At 49.7% G+C, this 25,195-nt stretch overlaps 1 protein-coding gene across 1 annotated transcript in view; it reads right to left on the bottom strand.

Annotated features, from left to right (window-relative positions):
• The window catches only part of LOC144590989 (sialic acid-binding Ig-like lectin 13), a 40,733-nt gene that overhangs the window by 9,420 nt on the left and 6,118 nt on the right, over positions 1-25,195 (bottom strand). Inside the window, exons 2-5 of the mRNA XM_078395338.1 lie at positions 12,761-12,842; positions 11,048-11,413; positions 6,509-6,802; positions 5,615-5,896 (exon numbers count right to left, since the gene is read on the bottom strand). Of these exons, the coding sequence (XP_078251464.1) occupies positions 5,615-5,896; positions 6,509-6,802; positions 11,048-11,413; positions 12,761-12,800 (982 nt within the window). The 5' untranslated portion in view covers positions 12,801-12,842. The remainder of the gene's footprint in view (positions 1-5,614; positions 5,897-6,508; positions 6,803-11,047; positions 11,414-12,760; positions 12,843-25,195) is intronic.

Genomic DNA, 25,195 nt, shown 5'->3' with positions numbered 1-25,195 from the left:
AAAGTGCCAAATGGCCTCCTCCTGCACCTTTTTTCCATGTTTCTATGTTTCTAAAAGTCACCCATTCCTTCTCTCCACAGATGCTGCCTGGCCCACTGAGTTACTCCAGCACTATGTACCTGTCCACGTTCTCCAGAGATGCTGTCTGACCCGCTGAGTTACTCCAGCACTTTGTACCTGTCCATGTTCTCCACAGAGATGCTGCCTGACCCGCTGAGTTACTCCAGCACTTTGTACCTGTCTACATTCCCCAGAGAAGCTATCTGTCCCACTGAGTTACTCCAGCACTTTGTGTCTATAAACCTTGAACACTTTGAACCATCCTACCACAACCAGAGAGCTGTCCTGAACTACTATCCACCTCATTGGTGACCCTCGGACTATCCTTGATTGGACTTTGCTGGCTTTACCTTGCACTAAACGTTATTCCCTTATTATGTATCAATACACTGTAAATGGCTCGATTGAAATACAAATGTAACCAGTCTGACGAAGGGTCTCGACCCGAAACGTCACCCATTCCTTCTCTCCAAAGATGCTGCCCGATCCACTGAGTTACTCCGGCACTTTGTACCTGTCCAGGTTCTGCGGAGATGCTGCCTGACCCCCTGAGTTACTCCGGCACTTTGTACCTGTCCACGTTCTGCAGAGATGCTGCCTGACCCGCTGAGTTACTCCAGCATTTTGTGTCTATCTTCGGTTTAAACCAGCATCTGCAGTTCCTTCCTACACATTTCGTCTGCTCCACTGTGAAATCTCCGCAAGGTATGTCTAGTTTGAGGAAGTTCTCCTCTTTCTGACGAGAGTTAGAGTCTTAGGGTGATAGTGTGGAAACAGGCCCTTTTGCCCACACCAGCCAACAGGCCCCATCTGCACTTGTCCCACCTGCCCGCATTGGCCCATATCCCTCCAAACCTGTCCTATCCATGTACCTGTCCAACTGTTTCTTAAACGTTGGGATAGTCCCTGCCTCAACTACATCCTCTGGCAGCTTGTTCAATACACCAACTACCCTTTGTATGAAAAAGTCACCCCTCAGATTCCTATTCAATCTTTTCCCCTTCACCTTGTATCTATGTCCTCTGGTCCACGATTCCCCTACTCTCGGCAAGAGACTCTGTGCATCTACCCGATCTATTCCCCTCGTGATCTTATATGCCTCTATAAGATCCCCCCTCATCCTCCTGCGCTCCAAGGAATAGTGACCCAGCCGACTCAACCACTCCCTATAGCTCACACCTTCTAGTCCTGGCAACATCCTCGTAAATATTCTCTGAACCCTTTCAAGCTTGACAATATCTTTCCTACAACATGGTGCCCAGAACTTTACACAATATTCTAAATGCGATCTCACCAACGTCTTGTACAACTGCAACATGATCTGCCAACTTCTCTACTCGATACTCTGACTGATGGAGGCCAATGTGACAAAAGCCTTTGTGACCACCTTATCTACCTGCAACTCAACCTTCAAGGAACCACGCACCTGCACTCCCAGATCCCTCTGCTCCACAACGCTCCCCAGAGGCCTAACATTCACTGTGTAAGTCCTGCTCTTGTTAGACGTCCCAAAATGCAACACCTCACATTTCTCTGTATTAAACTCTTGCCCAGAGTAGGGGAATCGAGGACCAGAGGACGTTTCGGGTCGAGGCCCTTCTTTAGACTGGTGAGGGAGAAGGTAAACGAGAGATAAAGACGATGGTGTAGAGAGATAAAGAACAATGAATGTCAGATCGGAGAGCAGGAGGCATCACAGAGAGGGAGCAGGATGTGGCAGAACTGCAATCTTGTGAAAGATTGCAGCAGGATCTTGATCGATTGGCCAGATGGGCTGAGTACAAAGTGCTGCAGTAACTCAACGGGTCAGTCAGCGTCTCTGGAGAACGTGGACAGGTACAAAGTGCTGGAGTAACTCAGCGGGTCAGTCAGCGTCTCTGGAGAATGTGGACAGGTACAAAGTGCTGGAGTAACTCGGCGGATCAGTCAGCATCTCTGGAGAACGTGGACAGGTACAAAGTGCTGGAGTATCTTAGCGGGTCAGTCAGCGTCTCTGGAGAACGTGGACAGGTACAAAGTGCTGGAGTAACCCAGCGGGTCAGTCAGCGTCTCTGGAGAACGTGGACAGGTACAAAGTGCTGGAGTAACCCAGCGGGTCAGTCAGGGTCTCCGGAGAAAAGGAATAGGTGGCGTTTCGGGTCGAGACCCTTCTTCAAACTGAGAGCCGGGGACTGGGAAACGAGAGATATAGACGGCACAAATGAATGAAAGATATGCGAAAGCAACGTTGATCAGGTAAAATGTGGAGCGCACAATGGTCCATTGTTGGCTCTGGGGTAGGTGATAACGAGCTATACAGGCAATGATAATCATGAGGACGACAGTAAATAAAAGACGTACCTCACCTGAAACGTCACCTTCCCTTGTCTTTCAGGATTGAAAGCCTGAGCTACAGGGAGAGGTTGGGGCATAGAAACATAGAAAATAGGTGCAGGAGGCCATTTGGCCCTTCGAGCCAGCACCGCCATTCATTGTGATCACAGCTGATCATCCACAATCAGTAACCTGTGCCTGCCTTCTCCCCATATCCCTTGATTCCACTAGCCCCTAGAGCTCTATCCAACTCTCTCTTAAATCCATCCAGTGATTTGGCCTCCACTGCCCTCTGTGGCAGAGAATTCCACAAATTCACAACTCTGGGTGAAAAAGTTTCTTCTCACCTCAGTTTTAAATGACCTCCCTTTTATTCTTAGACTGTGTGTGTGGCCCCTGGTTCTGGACCCCAACATTGGGAACATTTTTCTTGCATCTAGCTTGTCCAGTCCTTTCATAATTTTATACGTCTCTATAAGATCCCCTCTCATCCTTCTAAACTCCAGTGAATACAAGCCCAGTCTTTCTGGGCAGGCTGGGATTCTACTCCTTGGAGTGCAGGAGGATGAGGGGTGATCTTACAGAGCTGTGCAAAATCATGGAGGGAATTGATCGGGTAGACGTACAGAGATTCTTGCCCAGAGTAGGGGAATCGAGGACCAGAGGACAGAGACTGAAGGTGAAAAGATTTAATGGAACCTGATGGGTTACTTTTTTCCACACAGAAGTTGGTGGGTGTATGGAACGAGCTGCCGGAGGAGGTGGTTGAGTCTGGGACTATCCCAACGTTTAAGGAACATTTGGACAGGTACATGGATAGGACAGGTTTGGAGGGATATGGGCCAAACGCGGGCAGATGGGACTAGTGTAGATGGGGCATGTTGGCCGGTTGACTCCATCTACACCTCACGCTGCCTTGGCAAGGCCAGCTGCATAATCAAGGACCAGTCTCACCCCCGGTCACTCCCTCTTCTCCCCTCTCCCATCAGGCAAGAGGTACAGAAGTTTGAAAACGCACACCTCCAGATTCAGGAACAGTTTCTTTCCCAGCTGTTAACAGGCAACTGAATGATCCTACCACAACCAGAGAGCAGTCCTGAACTACTATTTTACTATCTTTGATCGGACTTTACTGGCTTTTTCTTGCACTCAACGTTATTCCCTTATCTTGTATGCGTACACTGTGGACGGCACTATTGTAATCGTGTAGACACAAAAAGCTGGAGTAACTTAGCGGGACAGGCAGCATCTCTGGAGAGAAGGAATGGTGACATTTCGGGTCGAGACCCTTCTTCAGACAATAGGGAGAGGTTATCCCTAGCGTGTGTGGGATGGTGTTAGTGTGCGGGGATCGCTGGTTGGCGTGGGCTCGGTGGGTGGAAGGGCCTGTTTCCGCGATGTGTATCTATAAACTAAGAATGTGTGTGTGTGAGAGAGAGGGAGAGTGAGTGTGTATGTGAGTGAGCGTGAGAGAGAGGGTGTATGTGTGTGAGTGAGTGTGTGTGAGAGTGTGTGTGTGAGAGTGTGTGTGAGAGTGTGTGTGAGAGTGTAGGTGTGTGAGAGTGTAGGTGTGTGTGAGTGTGTGTGAGCGAGTGTGTGTGAGTGAGTGAGTGTGTGTGAGTGAGAGAGTGTGTGTGTGAGAGAGAGGGTGTGTGTTTGAGTGAGTGTGAGAGGGAGAGTGAGTGTGTGTGTGTGAGAGAGAGTGAGTGAGACAGTGTGTGTGAGAGAGAGGGAGAGGGAGTGAGTGTGTGAGAGTGTGTGGGAATGAGTGTGTGTGTGTGAGAGGGGGAGAGCGAGTGAGTGTGAGAGTGTGTGTGTGTCTATGTGAGAGAGGGGGAGAGAGTGAGTGTGAGAGTGTGAGTGAGAGTGAGTGTGTATGTGACAGAGAGAGTGAGTGTGTGTGAGAGAAAGGGAGTGTGTGTGTGAGAGAGTGTGTGTGAGAGGGTGAGTGAGAGGGTGAGTGTGTGAGAGAGAGGAGAGTGTGGGTGTGTGTGTGTGTGTGAGAGAGAGAGGGGGAGAGAGTGTGTGTGTGTGTGTGTGTGTGTGTGTGTGTGTGTGTGTGTGAGTGAGAAACATAGAAAATAGGTGCAGGAGTAGGCCATTCGGCCCTTCGAGCCTGTACGCACCGCCATTCAATATGATCATGGCTGATCATCCAACTCAGTAGCCTGTACCTGCCTTCTCTCCATACCCCCTGATCCCTTTAGCCACAAGGGCCATCTAAATCCCTCTTAAATATAGCCAATGAACTGGCCTCAACTACCTTCTGTGGCAGAGAATTCCACAGATTCACCACTCTCTGTGTGAAAAAAAACGTTCACATCTCGGTCCTAAAAGACTTCCCCCTTATCCTTAAGCTGTGACCCCTGGTTCTGAACTTCCCCAACATCGGGAACAATCTTCCCGCATCTAGCCTCTCCAACCCCTTAAGAATTTTATATGTTTCAATAAGATCCCCCCTCAGTCTTCTAAATTCCAGCGAGTATAAGCCTAGTCTATCCAGTCTTTCTTCATATGAAAGTCCTGCCATTCCAGGGATGAATCTGGTGAACCTTCTCTGTACTCCCTCCAAGGCTAGAATGTCTTTCCTCAGATTAGGAGACCAAAACTGTACACAATACTCCAGGTGCGGTCTCACCAAGGCCCTGTACAACTGCAGCAGTACCTCCCTGCTCCTATACTCAAATCCTCTTGCTATGAATGCCAACATACCTTTCGCTTTCTTCACTGCCTGCTGCACCTGCATGCTTGCTTTCAATGACTGATGCACCATGACACCCAGGTCACGTTGCATCTCCCCTTTTCCTAATTGGCCACCATTCAGGTAATACTCTGCTTAGAGTTTAGAGAGAGGGAGAGTGTGTGTGTGTGTGTGTGTGTGTGTGTGTGTGTGTGTGTGTGAGAGAGAGAGAGAGAGAGAGAGAGAGAGAGAGAGTGTGAGTGAGTGAGTGAGTGAGTGAGTGAGTGAGTGAGTGAGTGAGTGAGTGAGTGAGTGAGTGAGTGAGTGAGTGAGTGAGTGAGTGAGTGAGTGAGTGAGTGAGTGAGTGAGTGAGTGAGTGAGTGAGTGAGTGAGTGAGTGAGTGAGTGAGTGAGTGAGTGAGTGAGTGTGTGTGTGTGTGTGTGTGTGTGTGTGTGTGTGTGTGTGTGTGTGTGTGTGTGTGTGTGTGGTGAGCTCCATCATCTGTGATGGCCCAATAATCCATCTGTCGTTATAGAGTTGTGTCAGTGTGTGTGTACTCACATTCTACAGTGAGGGTCACATCCCTCTCTGTTGTCCCGTGTTCATTCTGTGCCACACACTGATAGACCCCAGCGTCCTGCGGTGCCAGCTGAGGGAACTCCATCCACAGCTCGTTGCTGGAACGTGTTGTGTTCAGCGTGACACCGAGATGTCGCCACGTCAGGTTAGACGCTGGTAAACTCTGGACGGAGCAGAGGATCGCTGCAGAGTTTCCTTCCTTCACACTGACCCCGGAACTGTTCATGTTGTTGGGGGAAGTGATGGAGAGATTCTGGGGGGCATCTGCAAAAAGATAAAATTTAGCAGCCAGTTTTGCGGCACTTTCAATTATCCTTGGATTATGAAAGACTTCAGACTTGAGATACAGCGCGGAAACGGGCTCTTCGGCCCACCATGTCCACGCTGACCATCGCTCACCCGTTCACACACTAGTTCTTTGTTTAGTTTCGAGATACAGCACGGAAACAGGCCCTTCAGCCCACCGAGTCCGCGCCGACCAGCGATCCCCGCATATCCTACACAATATCCTATCCACTATCCTACACAAACTAGGGACAATTTTTACATTTACCAAGCCAATTAACCTACAAACCAGCACGTCTTTGGAGTGTGGGAGGAAACCGAAGATCTCAGAGAAAACCCAAGCAGGTCGCAGGTCGTGGGCAGAACGTACAAACTCCGTACAGACAGCACCCGCAGTCGGGATCGAACCTGGGTCCCTGACGCTGCATTCGCTGTAAGTAGCAGCAACTCTACTGCTGTGCCACCGTGCCACCCACAAATTACTTGATGGGCCGAATGGTCTAATTCTGCTCCTATCATCTATGACCTTATGTACCAGCACTGCGAATAGATTTTTGCTGTTCCTGCACAATAAACGATCTCCATACTTACATTGCACAGTCAGTGTGAGTTTCTGCTTGGATGAGACAGTTGGGTAACTGACTTTGCAGGTGAGGTCTTGCCCGTGATGTTTGGGCGCTGGGGTCAGGGACAGAACAGAAGTATATGTCAGCGTGTCACCCGGCTGAGTTTTGCTGTGCGAGACTGACGATGGTATATCAGCGGGGGTGACCCAGGTTAATTTGGGTGCCGTTCCATCACACGTGGTGTTGAAGGAGCAGGTCACGTTCACAGGCTGACCTGCCACCATTTTAGCAGGGAATATCATGGGTTTATCTGTGAAAGCTAACACACAGAGAAACGGATACTTTTAGTTAAATATCATTAGATGCATCGGTTCACATCGAAATCCCAGTCTTGGGTCGCCAACTGTCCCATATTAATAATAATAATAATAATAAACATTTATTTTTTATAGCGCTTTTCCAAGTGCTCAAAGACGCTTTACAAAAACAGTCAAGACATAAAAACAAACGAACTGTCCTGACGGAAAAGCGGCGAACAAATAGCGCCAGCGTCCTCTCACGTCAGGGTCCGGCAGTAGACAATAAAGAACACAAGACACACAATTACAATTTTTAACACAAACAGCCATCACAGTGATTGCTCCAGGCACACCCTCACTGTGATGGAAGGCAAAGAAAAGTCTTATCTCCTCCTCATTCTTCTCCCGTGGTGCCACGAGGCGATCGAGGCTCCCAACTCTTGAAGCCCCCACCGGGCGATGGAAAGTCCCAGGGCCGAGCCGAGCAGGCCGATGAAGGTCCTGAGCCCCCACCGGGCGATGGAAAGTACCGCGGCCAGGCCATGCAGGGCGATGAAGGTCCTGCGAGCGGGGCAATCAAACCTCGCGCTCCGGGGCGGTCGAAGCTGCTACGGCTGGAGCTCCCGAAAGCCGGTCGCCAGCCAGGGACCTGCGAGCTCCTGATGTTGCGGTTTGCAGGGCCCACGGCCGAAGCCTCCGAGATGGTAAGTCCAGGCCCTGCGACCGGAGTCTTCAAGGTCGATCCCAGCTGGAGGCCGCCAACTCCACGGTGTTAGGCCGTAGCGCGAACGGAGATACGACACGATAAAGGTCGCATCTCCGTTGAGGAGATTGGAAAAAAAGGTTTCCCCCACCCCCCACCACCCCCCACATATACAGAGTTAAAAATAGATCAAAACGTACATTTAAACGATGACAATAGAAAAAAAAAAAAAAAAAAAGACAGAGAGACTGCCGGTGAGCCGCAGCTGCAGAACACAGCCACGCCCCTAACACGCCACGCCACGTCGGGACATCCCGTATTTTGGGCTAAATTGGATTTTCCCATACAAGACTACCCTTGCCCCGTATTAGGCTCGAGGAACAGTGTAGGCCCGGACAGTGTAGGCCCGGACAGTGCAGGCCCGGACAGTGCAGGCCTGGACAGTGTAGGCCCAGAGGCCCAGGCACCCCCTAACGGAGGTTGCGTAGCAACCCCCCTCCCGCCCCGGGCGGCCGCCATTGGTTGAGCGTGAGCACATGGCCGCTGGCTGAGTGAGGTCACGAGCGGCGCGGGGCGGTGACGTCTCCTTGTTTCGTATTTGGGAGTACTATAGTTGGCACCCCTATCCCAGTCCCACAAGTAAATGGACATTCACAAGGATGATCCATGAACAGGGAGGAACAATGGTCAGGGGAAGTTGAAAAGGCCAGGGATCAGTAATGTCATGATGGCCTGTGATCAGGTAGATGGGGGCAGGATTCTCCACTGAGGGCTGTAAGGAGACCAAACATAGACTGGCCGATCATTTCGCTGAACATCTTCCCTCAGTCCGCCTGAACCTACCTGATCTCCCGGTTGTTAAACACTATTTCCCCTTCTCATACTGACCTTTCTGTCCTGGGCCTCCTCCATTGTCAGAGTGAGGCCAAACGCAAATTGGAGGAACAGCACCTCATATTTCACTTGGGCAGCTCACAGCCCAGTGGTATGAACATTGACCTCTCTGACTTCAAGTAACCCTTGCATTCTCTCTCTCTCCATCCCTCCCCCTTCCCAGTTCTTCGACGAGCCTATCTCCGACTACATTTTATCTCTGTTTGCTCTGTTTTTACCTTCTCCCCGCTAACAATGATCTGTTGTACATTTTCCTCAATCTCCATCCTTTGTCCTGTTTTCACCTCACACTTCCTTATCTATGTATCTCCCTCACCCCTGACTTCAGTTTGAAGGGTCTCGATCCGAAACGTCACCCATTCCTTCTATCCAGTGATGCTGCCTGTCCCACTGAGTTACTCCAGCATTTTGTATTGATCTTTAAACCAGCATCTGCAGTTCCTTCCAACAATAAACAGCTACCAATGGCCTGTTCCCTTTATCACCGTTACTTTTTTTGCGCATCTTTCATCCATTTGTTCTATATCTCTCTACTTCACTGTCTATACCTCTCGTTTCCCTCTCCCCTGACTCTCAATCTGAAGGGTCTCGACCCAAAATGTCACCTATTCCTTTTCTCCAGAGATACTGCCTGACCCGCTGAATTACTCCAGCACCTTGTACCTGTCCACATTCTCCAGAGATACTGCCTGACCCGCTGAGTTACTCCAGCACTTTGTACCTGTCCACATTCACCAGAGATGCTGACTGACCAGCTTAGTTACTCCAGCAGTTTGTACCTGTCCACATTCTCCAGAGATGCTGACTGACCAGCTTAGTTACTCCAACACCTTGTACCTGTCCACATTCTCCAGCGATGCTGCCTGACCCTCTGAGTTACTCCACCTTTTTGTGTCTACCTTAGGATAAGACAGTCACTGATAAATCTAATGGTTAATAACATTCCTAAGAGAAACGTGGGGAAATAAGGTCCTTGCTACTGTAGGGAATGCATATGGACAGGAAGGGTTCAGAGGGTGGGGGCCAAATATGGGCATTGGGACTAGCCCAGAATGCCAACATGGTTGGTATGGAGTAGATGGGCAGAAGGGCCTGTTTCCATGCTGTATATGACTTCGTCATGGGTGGAGATGAGTTTACAAAGAAGCTAGAAAAACCTGCAAAGGCCAGAGGAATGCACATTTAGTATTAGTACTGGTTTTTATTGTTATGTGTACTAAGATACAGTGAAAAGCTATGTTTTGTGCTACGCAAGCAGATTAAACCATTCATGAGGAAAACAAGATGTGCAGAAGAGAAAATAAAGAGGGCACCGAATATAATGCCACAGCGACAGAGAAAGTGCAGATGAAAAAAGTGCAAGGGCTGCAATGAAGTAGATTGGAAGGTAGGTCTTTTGTCCCTAGCTTACAAGAGGTACAACCAAGTGTGTGATAACAACAGGGAAGAAGCTTTTTCTGAATCTGGTATGATGTGCTTTCAGCAGGGGGAAGAGAGAATGACCGGGTTATGAGTGGTACTTGTTTATATTGGCTGCTTTACCGAGGCAACGAGAAGTGTAGATGGAATCACTGTTAGCAATGTACACCGATCAGCGAAAACATTATGACCACTGACAGGTGAAGTGAATAACATTGATTATCTTGTTACAATGGCACCTGTCAAGGGGTGGGATATATTAGGCAGCAAGTGAACAGTCAGTTCTTGAAGTTGATGTGTTGGATGCAGGAGAAATGGGCAGGAGTGAAGACCCGAGTGACTTTGACAAGGGCCAAATTGTTATGGCCGGACGACTGGGTCAGAGCATCTGCGAAACAGCCAGGCTTGTGGGGTGCTCCCGGTCAGCAGTGGCGAGTACCGACCTACAGTGGTCCGAGGAGGGACAAACCACAAACCGGCGACAGGGTGTTGGGCGCCCAAGGCTCATCGATGCGCGAGGGCAGTGATGGCATCCTGATGCACTGTGGGAAGACGACAAGCCGGTGGAGGGAGTGTGATGCTCTGGGCAATGATCTGCTGGGAAACCCTGGGTCCAGCCATTCATGGTGGACGTCATTTTGACTCATGTCACCTACCTAGACATCATTGAAGACCAGGTACACCGCTTCATGGCAATGGTATTCCCTGATGGCAGTGGCCTCTTTCAGCAGGATAATGCGCCCTGCCACACTGCACACATTGTTCGGGAATGGTTTGAGGAACACGATGAAGTGTTCACGGTGTTGCCCTGGCCTCCAAATTCTCCAGATCTCAATCCGATTGAGCATCTGTGGGATGTGCTGGATCGACAAGTCAGATCCATGGCGGCTCCACCTCGCATCTTACAGGACTTGAAGGATCTGCTGCTAATGTTTTGGTGCCAGATACCACAGGACTCCTTCAGGGGGCTTGTACAGTCCATGCCTCGGCGGGTCGGCGCTGTTTTGGCGGCACACGGAGGACCAACAGCATATTAGGCAGGTGGTCATAATGTTTTGGCTCATCAGTGTATATGGGCAATGCAAACCTAATAATAGCGCAAAAACTGGAGGTATCGTAATCGTCAGAAATGAGCCGAGGCTCCTGATGCTGCGGTGTGTGTGTGTGTGAACAGGGAACGTGTACAGTTCATGTTATTCCCCACTCACTGCTGAGCATCTGATGTTGAGTGATTATACAACGCACTTACCAATAACATTGAGCCGTGTTACAGGGTGGTAGTTGAAAATCCATCCAGTGAATTCAACTCTGAAAAAGTAGGGACCATGGTCATCCTGTGTGACGTTGTCTATAACCAGGGAACAGTCGTTGTCTCTCAGATCTCCAGACAGCCGGGTCCGATGGCGAAACTTTGATGATTCTTGACTGGGATTCCCGGAGTGGAAGGCTACAGAATGTTTGTTGTTTAGCTTCCCACCTTTATACCAGATTCCCGTCCGATCTTCATTCCTGTGAGCCGACGGGTAAGTGTAGTTACACGGAATCCGTGCACACAAACCATTCTGCGCTGTCACATGTCTTGGATTGCCCGCAGTCCACTGTCCCGACACCTCGGCTGAGGAGAGAAGGAATAATCTTTAGTACCGTGCAGGAAGGAACTGCAGATCCTGTTTTAAACTGAAGATAGACACAAAGTGCTGGAGTAACTCAGTGGGACAGGCAGCCTCTCTAGAGAGGAGGAATGGGTGACGTTTTGGGTCGAGACCCTTCTTCAGACTGGAGTCAGAGGAGAGGGAAATGGGAGACATAGACGGTGATGTGGAGAGATATAGAACAAATAAATGAAATTTTTGCAAAAAAGGAACGATGATAAAGGAAATAGACCATTATTAGCTGTTGATAAACTCAAAATGTTGGAGCAACTCAGCGGGGCAGGCAGCATCTCTGGAGAAAAGGAATGGGGGACGTTTCAGGTTGTGACCTTTCAGATTGTTAGCTGTTTGCGAGGTGAGAACGAGAAGCTGGTGCACATCTTGTGCTCCCTCACCACCCCTCCATTTAGTGTGGCTCTCCCTCCTCACTGCCCCTCCCACAGCACGGCACTCCCTCCTCACCGCCCCTCCCGCACTGCATCACTCCCTCCCCACCGCCCCTCCCACCGCGCCACACTCCCTCCTCACTGCCCCTCCCACAGCACGGCACTCCCTCCTCACCGCCCCTCCCGCACTGTATCACTCCCTCCTCACCACCCCTCCCACAGCACGGCACTCCCTCCTCACCACCCCTCCCACAGCACGGCACTCCCTCCTCACCGTCCCTCCCACCGCGCCACGCTCCTTCCACACTGCCTCTCCCGCAGCACGGCACTCCCTCCTCACTGCCCCTCCCACAGCACGGCGCTCCCTCCTCACTGCCCCTCCCACCGCGCCACGCTCCTTCCACACCACCCCTCCCACAGCACGGCGCTCCCTCCTCACCGCCCCTCCCACAGTGACGAAGAATGGGTGACGTTTCGGGTCGAAACCCTTCTACAGTCTGAAGAAGGGTCTCGACCCGAAACGTCACCCATTCTTTCTCTCCAGAGATGCTGCCTGTCCTGCTGAGTTACTCCAGCGTTTTGTGTCTACCTTCGATTTAAACCAGCATCTGCAGTTCTTTCCTACTGAATATTCATACCACTGGGTTGTAAGCTGCCCAAGCGAAATATGAAATGCTGTTCCTCCAATTTGCGCTGGGCCTCACTCTGACGGTGGAGGAGGCCAGGACAAAGGACAGTGTGGGAATAGGAGGGGGAGTTAAAGTGTTTGGCAACCGGTAGATCGGGTTGGTCCAGGCGGACTGAGCGAAGGTGTTCAGCGAAACGATCATAGCGGTCCCAGCCCCGAACCTTACGGAACTCCGCTAGTCACCGACCAGTAAAAGCCCCCTCGCCAGAAAACACCTGAGTTGCTGCTGATGGTACCTTGGAGAAGGGTCAGGAGGAAGAACGATCTCCCGATCATCGTCCGATCCCAGATACCCCGTCAGTGTCCCGATCTCCTGGTCTGGAAGAGAAAGTAATTGCAGTAAAACTCCAGCGACCAATCTATCTATCTATCTATATACTAAAACTCTCGTTTGTTTGTTTGTTTGTTCCTGAACTACAGCCAAAACGGTACACGATAGCGCAACAATTTTAGGCCCACCTTACTCACCGTTGTCCCTTTTTGTGCAAATGGAAGAAGTTTCAGTGAAATCGGTGCTATATTTTAAAAGCTATTCACATTTTAAAGTTTAAATCTATATCCGAGGGAGGGAGGGGGGGGAGGAGGGAGGATAAGGGGGGCTGAGGGGGATGGAGGTTGAGGGGGAAGAGGAAGGGGGAAGAGGAAGGGGGAGGGGGTGGAGGGAGTGGGAGGGGAGTGTCGGAGGGGCCAGGGGTGGGGGGAGGGGGGGTTAGGGGAGCGGTGTGGAGGGGAGGGTGGGGGGGGAAAGAGAGGGTGCTGCACCAATGCAGGAGAGGTTTGGGCCCAACTGGTCCACTTGCTCTAGTGTATTACTAAAACTCTCATCTTGTTTGTTTGTTTGTCCGTACGTACCCGAAATACAGCCAAAACGGTACACAATAGCGCAACAATTTTAGGCCCAACTTACTCACCATTGGCCTGCAGTTCAAATGGTTGCTATATTTTAAAAGTTATCCACCTTTTAAACTTTAAAAGATCACTTTTTAAACTTTCAGAAATTTGATTGGCTCCACCACCTCCCCCCACGTGGGGTCCGGCACATCCTGATTGGCTACCTCCATGTTTGACGTCACAATGGGAACCCAACGGGTCCGTGCCTGCGCAGTTGGGGCCCGTTGATCTAATACTTACGCAACATGGCCGCCGGATCCTTGAGTGCGCAGTTGGGGGAGGGTTGCCGCTCGGAGGGGGGGGGGGGGCGGGACCAGTCCGAGTCACGGGAGTGGCGGCCAATGGGGGGGGGGGGGGGGGGGGGGGGAAGTAGTGATCTCAGCTCTCCATGCCGGGCGATCTGACCCTGGGTCGGGGCTGGTCCAACCTTCTGCGGCTTGGAGCTTCCCGACATCGGTCTCTACCCGAGACTATGAGCTCCTCGATGTTGAAGTCTGCAGGCCGTGGTTAGAGCGTCGATCCCAGGCAAAGGATCACAGGCTCTGATGGAAAGTCCTCGGCCCCATGGTGGGGCTCAAAGTCAGTCCCGAGCAAGGCCTCCAGCTCCATGATGTTAGGCCACAGAGCGACCAGAGATACCATCTGGAAAACAATTGCATCTCCGGCATTTGAGCCCCGTATCTGAGGAAGGATGTGCTGGCTCTGGAGAGGATCCAGAGGAGGTTTACAAGAACGATCCCAGGAATGAGTGGGTTTGCATATGATGAGCGTTTGTCGGCACTGGCCCTGTGCTCGCTGGAGTTTAGAAGAATGAGGGGAACATCATTGAAACTTACTGAATAGTGAAAGGCTTGGAGAGAGTGGATGGGACAGGATATTTCGAATAGTGGGAGAGGTCATAGACTCAGAATTAAAGGACGTTCTTTTATGAAGGACATGAGGAGGAATTTCTTTAGTCAGAGGGTGGCGAATCTGTGGAATTCTTTGCCACAGAAGGATGTGGAGGCCAAGTCAAGGTTTCAAGGTCAGTTTATTGTCACATGTACCAATTGAGGTACAATGAAATTTAAATTACCATACAGCCATACTAAAAAATTAGTACGGGTGTCAGGGGTTATGGGGAGAAGGCAGGAGAATGGGGTTAGGAGTGACAGATCAGCCATGATTTACAAACATCGAAAATAGGTGCAGGAGTAGGCCATTCGGCCCTTCGAGCCTGCACCGCCATTCAATATGATCATGGCTGATCATCCAGCTCAGTAACCTGTACCTGCCTTCTCTCCATACCCCCTGACCCCTTTAGCCACAAGGGCCACATCTAACTCCCTCTTAAATATAGCCAATGAACTGGCCTCAACTACCTTCTGTGGCAGAGAATTCCACAGACTCACCACTCTCTGTGTGAAGAAATGTTTTCTCATCTCGGTCCTAAAAGACTTCCCCCTTATCCTTAAGCTGTGACCCCTGGTTTTGGACTTCCCCAACATCGGGAACAATCTTCCCGCATCTAGCCTCTCCAACCCCTTAAGAATTTTATATGTTTCAATAAGATCGCCCTTCAGTCTTCTAAATTCCAGCGAGTATAAGCCTAGTCTATCCAGTCTTTCTTCATATGAAAGTCCTGCCATTCCAGGGATCAATCTGGTGAACCTTCTCTGTACTCCCTCTAAGGCTAGAATGTCTTTCCTCAGATTAGGAGACCAAAACTGTACACAATACTCCAGGTGCGGTCTCACCAAGGCCCTGTACAACTGCAGCAGAACCTCCCTGCTCCTATACTCAAATCCTCTTGCTATGAATGCCAACATACCATTCGCTTTCTTCACTGCCTGCTGCACCTGCACGCTTGCTTTCGATGACTGGTGCACCATGACACCCAGGTCACGTTGCATCTCCCCTTTTCCTAATTGGACACCATTCAGGTAATACTCTGCTTTCCTGTTCTTGCCGCCAAAGTGGATAACCTCACATTTATCCACATTATATTGCATCTGCCATGCATTTGCCCACTCTCCTAATCTATCCAAGTCACTCTGCAGCCTCCTAGCATCCTCCTCGCAGCTAACACTTCCACCCAACTTCGTGTCATCCGCAAACGTAGAGATATTGCATTCAATTCCCTCGTCCAATCATTAATATATATATTGTAAATAACTGGGGTCCCAGCACTGAGCCTTGCGGTACCCCACTAGTCACTGCCTGCCATTCCGAAAAGGACCTGTTTATTCCTACTCTTTGCTTCCTGTCCGCCAACCAATTCTCTATCCACCTCAACACTGAACCCCCAATACCATGTGCTTTAAGTTTGTAACCCAATCTCTTATGTGGGACCTTGTCGAAGGCCTTCTGAAAGTCCAGGTATAACACATCGACTGGTTCTCCCTTATCCACTCTACTAGTTACATCTTCTTCCTCAGCACCCCTGCCAATTTGGTTCACCCAATCTATATGTAGATTGAAGTCACCCATTATAACTGCTGCACCTTTAGTGCACGCATTTCTAATTTCCTGTTTGATGCCATCCCCAACCTCACTACTGCTGTTAGGTGGCCTGTACACAACTCCCACTATCGTTTTCTGCCCCTTAGTGTTTCGCAACTCTAACCGTATCGATTCCACATCCTCCAAGCTAATGTCCTTCCTTTCCACTGCTTTAATCTCCTCTCTAACCAGCAACGCTACCCCACCTCCTTTTCCTTTCTGTCTATCCCGCCTGAATATAGAATATCCCTGGATGTTGAGCTCCCAGCCTTGGTCACCCTGGAGCCATGTCTCCGTAATCCCAACTATATCATAATAATTAATAACTATCTCCACATTTAATTCATCCGCCTTATTACGTATACTCCTTGCATTGAGACACAAAGCCTTCAGGCTTGTTTTTACAACTCTCTTACCCCTTATACAATTATGTTGAAAAGTGGCCCTTTTTGATTTTTGCCCTGGATTTGTCTGCCTGCCACTTTTACTTTTCACCTTGCTACCTATTGCTTCTACCCTCATTTTACACCCCTCTGTCTCTCTGCTCCTGCTCCCATCCCCCTGCCACATTAGTTTAAATCCTCCCCGACAGCACTGGCAAACACTCCCCCTAGGACATTGGTTCCATTCCAGTTCAAGTGCAGACCGTCCTGTTTGTACTGGTCCCACCTCTCCCAGAACTGGTTCCAATGTCCTAAAAATTTGAATCCCTCCCCCTTGCACCATTTTTCAAGCCACGTATTCATCTGAAATATCCGCCTATTCCTACTCTGACTAGCACGTGGCACTGGTAGTAATCCAGAGATTATTACCTTTGAGGTCCTACTTTAAAGTTTATCTCCTAGCTCTCTAAATTCACCTTGTAGGACCTCATCCCGTTTTTTACCTATATCGTTGGTGCCAATGTGCACCACGACAACTGGCTGCTCACCCTCCCCCTCCAGAATGTCCTGCAGCCGCTCAGAGATATCCCTGACCCTTGCACCAGGGAGGCAACATACCATCCTGGAGTCTCGTTTGCGGCTGCAGAAACGCCTATCTATTCCCCTTACAATTGAATCCCCTATCACTATAGCCCTTCCACTCTTTTTCCTCCCCTCTTTTGCCGCAGAGCCACCCACGGTGCCATGAACTTGGCTGCTGCTGCCTTCCCCTGATGAGTCATCTCCCCCAACAGTATCCAAAATGGCATATCTGTTTAGGAGGGAGATGACCGCAGGGGACTCCTGCACTACCTGCCTACTGCTACGCTGGCTAGTGGCCACCCGTTTCCTTTCTGTCCGCTTATCTTTTCCCTGCGGTGTTGCCAACTCACTGTACGTGCTATTCACGACCTTCTCAGCATCGTGGATGCTCCAGAATGAGTCCAACCGCAGCTCCAACCGTTCAATGCGGTCTACCAGGAGCTGCAGCTGGACACACTTCCTGCACACGTAGTCATCAGGGACACCAACAATATCCCTGATCTCCCACATGTTGCAGGATGAGCAATCCACGGGGCCGATCTCACCTGACATGTCTTACCCCCAAATTAAATCAAATCCCTCTTAATCCTTTAAACTGTACCTTTACTAAAAAGCACTGAACCCTTAACTCACTGAACCCTTAACTCACTGAACCCTTAACTCACTGAACCCTTAACTCACTGAACCCTTAACTCACTCAACCCTTAAATCACTGAACCCTTAACTCACTGAACCCTTAACTCACTGAACCCTTAACTCACTGAACCCTTAACTCACTGAACCCTTAAATCACTGAACCCTTAAATCACTGAACCCTTAACTCACTGAACCCTTAAATCACTGAACCCTTAACTCACTGAACCCTTAACTCACTGAACCCTTAACTCACTGAACCCTTAACTCACTGAACCCTTAACTCACTGAACCCTTAACTCACTGAACCCTTAACTCACTGAACCCTTAACTCACTCAACCCTTAACTCACTCAACCCTTAACTCACTGAACCCTTAAATCACTGAACCCTTAACTCACTGAACCCTTAACTCACTGAACCCTTAACTCACTCAACCCTTAACTCACTCAACCCTTAAATCACTGAACCCTTAACTCACTGAACCCTTAAATCACTGAACCCTTAACTCACTGAACCTTTAACTCACTGAACCCTTAACTCACCGAACCCTTAACTCACCGAACCCTTAACTCACCGAACCCTTAACTCACCGAACCCTTAACTCACCGAACCCTTAACTCACCGAACCCTTAACTCACCGAACCCTTAACTCACCGAACCCTTAACTCACCGAACCCTTAACTCACCGAACCCTTAACTCACCGAACCCTTAACTCACCGAACCCTTAACTCACCCAACCCTTAACTCACTCAACCCTTAACTCACTCAACCCTTAACTCACTCAACCCTTAACTCACTCAACCCTTAACTCACTGAACCCTTAAATCACTGAACCCTTAAATCACTGAACCCTTAACTCACTGAACCTTTAACTCACTGAACCCTTAACTCACTGAACCCTTAACTCACTGAACCCTTAACTCACTGAACCCTTAACTCACAGAACCCTTAACTCACCGAACCCTTAACTCACCGAACCCTTAACTCACCGAACCCTTAACTCACCGAACCCTTAACTCACCGAACCCTTAACTCACCGAACCCTTAACTCACCGAACCCTTAACTCACCGAACCCTTAACTCACTGAACCCTTAACTCACTGAACCCTTAACTCACTCAACCTTTAACTCACTCAACCCTTAACTCACTCAACCCTTAACTCACTCAACCCTTAACTCACTGAACCCTTAAATCACTGAACCCTTAACTCACTGAACCCTTAAATCACTGAACCCTTAAATCACTGAACCTTTAACTCACTGAACCCTTAACTCACTGAACCCTTAACTCACTGAACCCTTAACTCACTGAACCCTTAACTCACTGAACCCTTAACTCACTGAACCCTTAACTCACTGAACCCTTAACTCACTGAACCCTTAACTCACTGAACCCTTAACTCACTGAACCCTTAACTCACTGAACCCTTAATTCACTGAACCCTTAACTCACTGAACCCTTAACTCACTGAACCCTTAATTCACTGAACCCTTAACTCACTGAACCCTTAACTCACTGAACCCTTAACTCACTGAACCCTTAACTAAAAGTACGAACAAAAAGCAGAAATACAACACCGGGGTTACGCCCAATCAGCTGCTTCCTCTAGTCCGCTTCCACCAATCAGCGGCTTCCTCCAGACCACTTCTTCTGAAGTGTGTGGGAACGTTTTTATCTCCAACCGTCTCCAACCGCTCCTGGGCCTCTGTGTGAACAAAGCCCCGCGCTGGGTTTTTAAACCTACCGCCCGGACGCTGCTCCAACCGTCTCCAACCGCTCCTGGGCCTCTGTGTGAACAAGCCCCGCGCTGGGTTTTTAAACCTACCGCCCGGACGCTGCTCCAACCGCTCCTGGGCCTCTGTGTGAACAAGCCCCGCGCTGGGTTTTTAAACCTACCGCCCGGACGCTGCTCCAACCGCTCCTGGGCCTCTGTGTGAACAAAGCCCCGCACTGGGTTTTTAAACCTACCGCCCGGACGCTGCTCCAACCGTCTCCAACCGCTCCTGGGCGGTTACAAGAACGATCCCAGGAATTTAATGGGCCGAATGGCCTAATTCTGTTCCTATCACTTATGACCATATGAGCAATCTAGTTGCCTTCCGTTGGCTTTTTAAAGCTTCCCAATGGTTAGACTTCCTGCTAATCTTTGCCAAGTAACATGATGACGCACAGTGGCGCATCAGTAGAGTTGGTGCCTCACAACGCCAGAGACCCGACTTCGATCCCGACTACAGGTGCTGTCCGTACGGAGTTTGTACGTTCTCCCTGTGACCTGCGTGGGTTTTCTCCGGGATCTCCGGTTTCATTCCACGCTCCCAAGACGTACGGGTAATTTGTCCCAAGTGTGTGTAGGAAAGCGTTGGTCACTGGTTGGCACGGACTCTGTGGGCCGAAGGGCCTGTTTCCACGCTGTATCTCTAAACTAGAAAACTAAACTCAACTGACATCAATGGCTACTGGTCTGCCATGTGGGTACGTTCCACAAGGTGCCCGGTACATGCATTAGGGAAGGTGTCTGAGGAACAGCATGGGGCTCTAAGCTGATCATTACTAATGTGGTAGTAAGAGGCTATTCATACAGAGGTTGATGAGGGGTCGTGTGGGTTTGTGGAACAAGCTGCCGGAGGAAGTAGTTGAGGCAAGTACAATAGCAACATTTAGTTCAGTTAAGAGATACTGCGCGAAAACAGGCCCTTCGGCCCACCAAGTCCATGCCGACCAACGGTCACCCCTTCACCCTCTGGTTCTGAGTTTAGTCTAGAAATACAGCGCGGAAACAGGCCCATCGGCCCACTGAGTTCACGCTGATCATCGATCACCCCTTCACACACTAGTTATATGTTTAGTTTACGAGGAATTTCATTTGCCATACAGTCATACCAATAATAAGCAAGAGAACACACAAAATACATTTTAACATGAACATCCACCCCAGTGACTCCTCCGCATTCCTCACTGTGATGGAAGGCAAAACAAAAGTTCAATCTCTTCCCTTGTTAGTTCTCCCGCGGTCGGGGGCCTCGAGCCTTCCATTGACGGGACGATCTTGGCTCCCGTAGCCGGTGGCGTTTGGACCGTCCGTATCGGGGCGATCAAGCTCCTGCATCGGGGGGAATCTCAGCTCAACCTACGCCGAGCGACCTGACCTTCTGCGGCTTGGTGCTTCCCGACACCGGTCTCTACCCGAGACTACGAGCTCCTCGATGTTGAAATCCACAGGCCTTTGCAGCGTCGATCCCAGGCAAGAGATCGCAGGCTCTGATGGTAAGTCCACCGCCCCGTGGTGGGGCTCAAAGTCAATCCCGAGCAACGCCTCCAGCTCCATGATGTTAGGCCACAGAGCGACTGGAGATACGATACGATATTGAGCCCCGTATCTGAGGAAGGGTGTGCTGGCTCTGGAGAGGGTCCAGAGGATGGTTTACAAGAACGATCCCAGGAATGAGTGGGTTAGCATATGATGAGCGTTTGTCGGCACTGGGCCTGTACTCACTGGAGTTTAGAAGAATGAGGGGAACATCATTGAAACTTACTGAATAGTGAAAGGCTTGGAGAGAGTGGATGTGGAGAGGATATTTTGAATAGTGGGAGAGGTCATAGCCTCAGAATTAAAGGACGTTCTTTTATGAATAGACAATAGGTACAGGAGTGGGCCATTCGGCCCCTCGAGCCAGCACCACCATTCAATGTGATCATGGCTGATCATTCTCAATCAGTACCCCGTTCCTGCCTTCTCCCCATACCCCCTGACTCCACTATCCTTACGAGCTCTATTTAGCTCTCTCTTGAATGCATTCAGAGAATTGGCCTCCACTGCCTTCTGAGGCAGAGAATTCCACAGATTTACAACTCTCTGACTGAAAAAGTTTTTCCTCATCTCCGTTCTAAATGGTCTACCCCTTATTTTTAAACTGTGGCCATGAGGAGGAATTTCTTTAGTCAGAGGGTGGCGAATCTGGAATTCTTTGCCACAGAAGGCCAAGTCAAGGTTTCAAGGTCAGTTTATTGTCACATGTACCAATTGAGGTACAATGAAATTTGAATTACCATACAGCCATACAAAAACATTAGTACGGATATCAGGGGTTATGGGGAGAAGGCAAGAGAATGGAGTTAGGAGTGACAGATCAGCCATGATTTAATGGGCCGAATGGCCTAATTCTGCTCCTATCACATGACCTTATGAGCAACAGTTTGCCTTCCGTTGGTTTTTTAAAGCTTCCCAATGGTTAGACTTCCCGCTAATCTTTGCCAAGTAACATGATGGCGCACAGTGGCGCAACGGGAGAGTTGCTGCCTCACAGCGCCAAGACCCGACTTCGATCCTGAGTACAGGTGCTGTCTGTACGGAGTTTGCACGGTCTCCCTGTGACCTGCGTGGGTTTTCTCCGGGATCTCCGGTTTCATTCCACACTCCAAAGTCGTAGGTTAATTAGGCTTCAGTAAAAAAAAAAAAATTGTCCCAAGTGTGTGTAAGATAGCTTTGGTCAGTGGTCGGCACGGATTCAGTGGGCCGATGGGCCTGTTTCCACGCTGTATCTCTAAACTAAACACAGAACTAGTGCGTGAACGGGCGATCGCTGGTCGGCACGGACTCGGTGGGCAGAAGGGCCTGTTTCCGCGCTGTATCTCTAAACTAGAAAACTAAACTTAACTGGCATCAACGGCTACTGGTCTGCCATGTGGTTACGTTCCACAAGGTGCCCGGTACATGCATTAGGGAAGGTATCTGAGGAACAGCATGGGGCTCTAAGCTGATCATTACTAATGTGGAAGTAAGAGACTATTCATATAGAGGTTGATGAGGGGTCGTGTGGGTTTGTGGAACTAGCTGCCGGAGGAAGTAGTTGAGGCAAGTACAATAGCAACATTCAGTTTACTTTAGTTCAGTTAAGAGATACAGCATGAAAACAGGCCCTTCAGCCCACCGAGTCCATGCCGACCGATCACCCGTTCACACTCCAGTTCTATGCTTATTATATACAGCGCGGAAACAGGCCCACCGAGTCCACGCTGACCATCGATCGCCCGTTCACACACTAGTTCCACGTTTAGTTTGGCGATACAGCGTGGAAACAGGCCCTTTGACCCACCGAGTCCACGCTGACTATCGCTCACCCATTCACACACTAGTTCTGTATTTAGTTTAGAGATACATCATGGAAACAGGCCCTTCGGCCCAACAAGTCCGCGCCGACCAGCGATCCCCGCACAATAACACTACCCTACACACGCTAGGGACTATTTATAATTAGACCAAGCCAATTAACCTACAAACCTGGAGTGTGGGTGGAAACCGGAGGTCCCGGAGAAAACCCACGCAGGTCACGGGGACAACATACAAACTCCGTACAGATAGCACCCATAGTCAGGATCGAACCCGGGTCTCTGGCGCTGTGAGGCAGCAACTTTACCGCTGCGCCACCGTGCTGCTTAAAAGACACGCGCAGGTACGTGGAGAGGAAAGGTTTAGTGGGATAGGGGCCAAATGCAGGAAAAAGTGACTAGTTTGGATGGGGGTTCTTGGTCAGCATGGACAAGATGGGCCGAAAGGCCTGTTTCCTTGCTATATGACTCTATGAGGTTGCTGAAATTCCTGCCCCCCCCCCCTTCACCAGAAAACATTGTGAAGAGTTTTAGGCCCCATATCTGAGGGAGGATGTGCTGGCATTGGAGAGGGTCCAGAGGAGGTTTACGAGAATGATCGTGGGGAATGAGTGGGCTCACGTATGATGAGCGTTTGACGGCACTGGGCCTGCACTCGCTGGAGCTGCGAAGGATCAGGGGGGACCTCATTGAAATGTACCGAATAGTGAAAGTCCTGGAGAGAGTGGATGTGGAGAGGATGTTTCCACTAGTGGAAGAGGTCAGAGCCTCAGAATTAAAGGACGTTCCTTTTAGGAAGGAGATGAGGAGGAATTTCTGTAGCCAGAGGGTGGTGAATCTGTGGAATTCTTTGCCACAGAAGGCTGTGGATGCCAAGTCAGTGAATAATTTTAGTGGGACAGTGTCGGACCAGAGGGCACTGCCTGAGAATAAAAGGAAGTACCTTTAGGAAGGTATTTATTTCACAAAATGCTGGAGTAACTCAGCAGGTCAGGCAACATCTCAGGAGAGAAGGAATGGGTGACGTTTCGGGTCGAGACCCTTCTTCAGACTGATGTCAGGGGGTCGGGACAAAGGAAGGATAGAGGTGGAGACAGGAAGATAGAGGCAGAACTGGCAAGGGGGAGGGGAAGAGAGGGACAGAGGAACTATCAGCCACATCTGCTTTCTTGGAACCTTACACTACCTTTAGGAAGGAGTGGGCGGATGCATGGTAGATGCAGTTTAATGTGGATAAATGTGAGGTTATCCACTTTGGTGGTAAGAACAGGAAGGCAGATTATTATCTGAACAGTGTCAAGTTATGAAAAGGGGAAGTACAAAGAGATCTGGGTGTCCTTGTTCATTAGTCACTGAAAGTAAGCATGCAGGTGCAGCAGGCAGTGAAGAAAGCTAATGGGATGTTCGCCTTCATGACAAGAGAATTTGAGTATAGAAGCAAAGAGGCCCTGCAGTTGTACAGGGCCCTAGTGAGTCCGTACCTGGAGTACGGTGTGCACTTTTGGTCTCCAAATTTGACGAAGGACATTCTTGCTATTGAAGTGCAGCGAAGGTTCACTAGGTTAATTCCCGGAATGGCGGGACTGTCGTATCTCGAAAGACTGGAGCGACTGGGCTTGTATACACTGGAATTTAGAAGGATGAGAGGGGATCTTATTGAACAATATAAAATTATTAAGGGATTGGACACGCTCGAGGCAGGAAACATGTTCCCGATGTTGGGAGAGACCAGAACCAGGGGCCACCGTTTAAGAATAAGGGGTAGGTCATTTAGAATGGAAATGAGGAAAAACCTTTTCAGTCAGAGAGTTGAAAATCTGTGGAATTCTCTGCCGCAGAAGGCAGTGGAGGCCAATTCTCTGGATGCTTTCAAGAGTTAGATAGAGCTCTTAATGATAGCAGAGACAGGGGGTATGGGGAGAAGGCAGGAGAATGGGGTCGAGAGGGAAAGATAGATCAGCCACGATTGAATGGCGGAGTGGACTAAATCTGCTCCTGTATCTCATGAACTTGGGAAAAGCTGCCTGAGCCTCTGAGTTCCATCAGCACATGGAGTGTCGATGCAGAATCCAGCATCTGTAGCCTTTTGTGTCTCTAGTGGGAGAAAGTATAATTTGCAAATTTTCAGCTGATATGGAAATTTGTGATGTTGTGGTTTGCAAGGCAGGTGGTGTAAAGTTGCAGCAGGATAAAGGTCATGGAGGGGATCAATATACAGGTAGACTGGGAAATTCAAGTTGGTGCTGAATACCAAGAGAAGGCATTTGTGGAGTGTCTTTGAGATGGCTTCTCAGAGCAGCTTGTAATCGAACATTCCAAGCAATTTGGTTTGGGATTGGTATTTGGGTGGCACAGTGGAGCAGTGGTAGAGCTGATGCCTCACAGCGCCAGAGACCCGGGTTCGATCCTGACTATGGGTGCTGTCTGTACGGAGTTTGTACGTTCTCCCTGTGCTCCGGTTTCCTCCCACACTCCAAAGAGTTGTGTGCGGGGATCGCTGGTCAGAGCGGACTCGGTGGTCCGAAGGGCCTGTATGCCCTTTGTATCTCTAAACTCAACATAGAACTAGTGTGTGAATGGGCGATCGATGG

This window comes from Rhinoraja longicauda, unplaced genomic scaffold (assembly GCF_053455715.1).
Source record: "Rhinoraja longicauda isolate Sanriku21f unplaced genomic scaffold, sRhiLon1.1 Scf000450, whole genome shotgun sequence".
In the NCBI taxonomy this organism is placed as follows: Eukaryota; Metazoa; Chordata; class Chondrichthyes; order Rajiformes; family Arhynchobatidae; genus Rhinoraja; species Rhinoraja longicauda.
The sequence above is the reverse complement of the archived record's forward strand: the minus strand, read 5'-3'. Positions and strand labels throughout refer to the sequence as shown.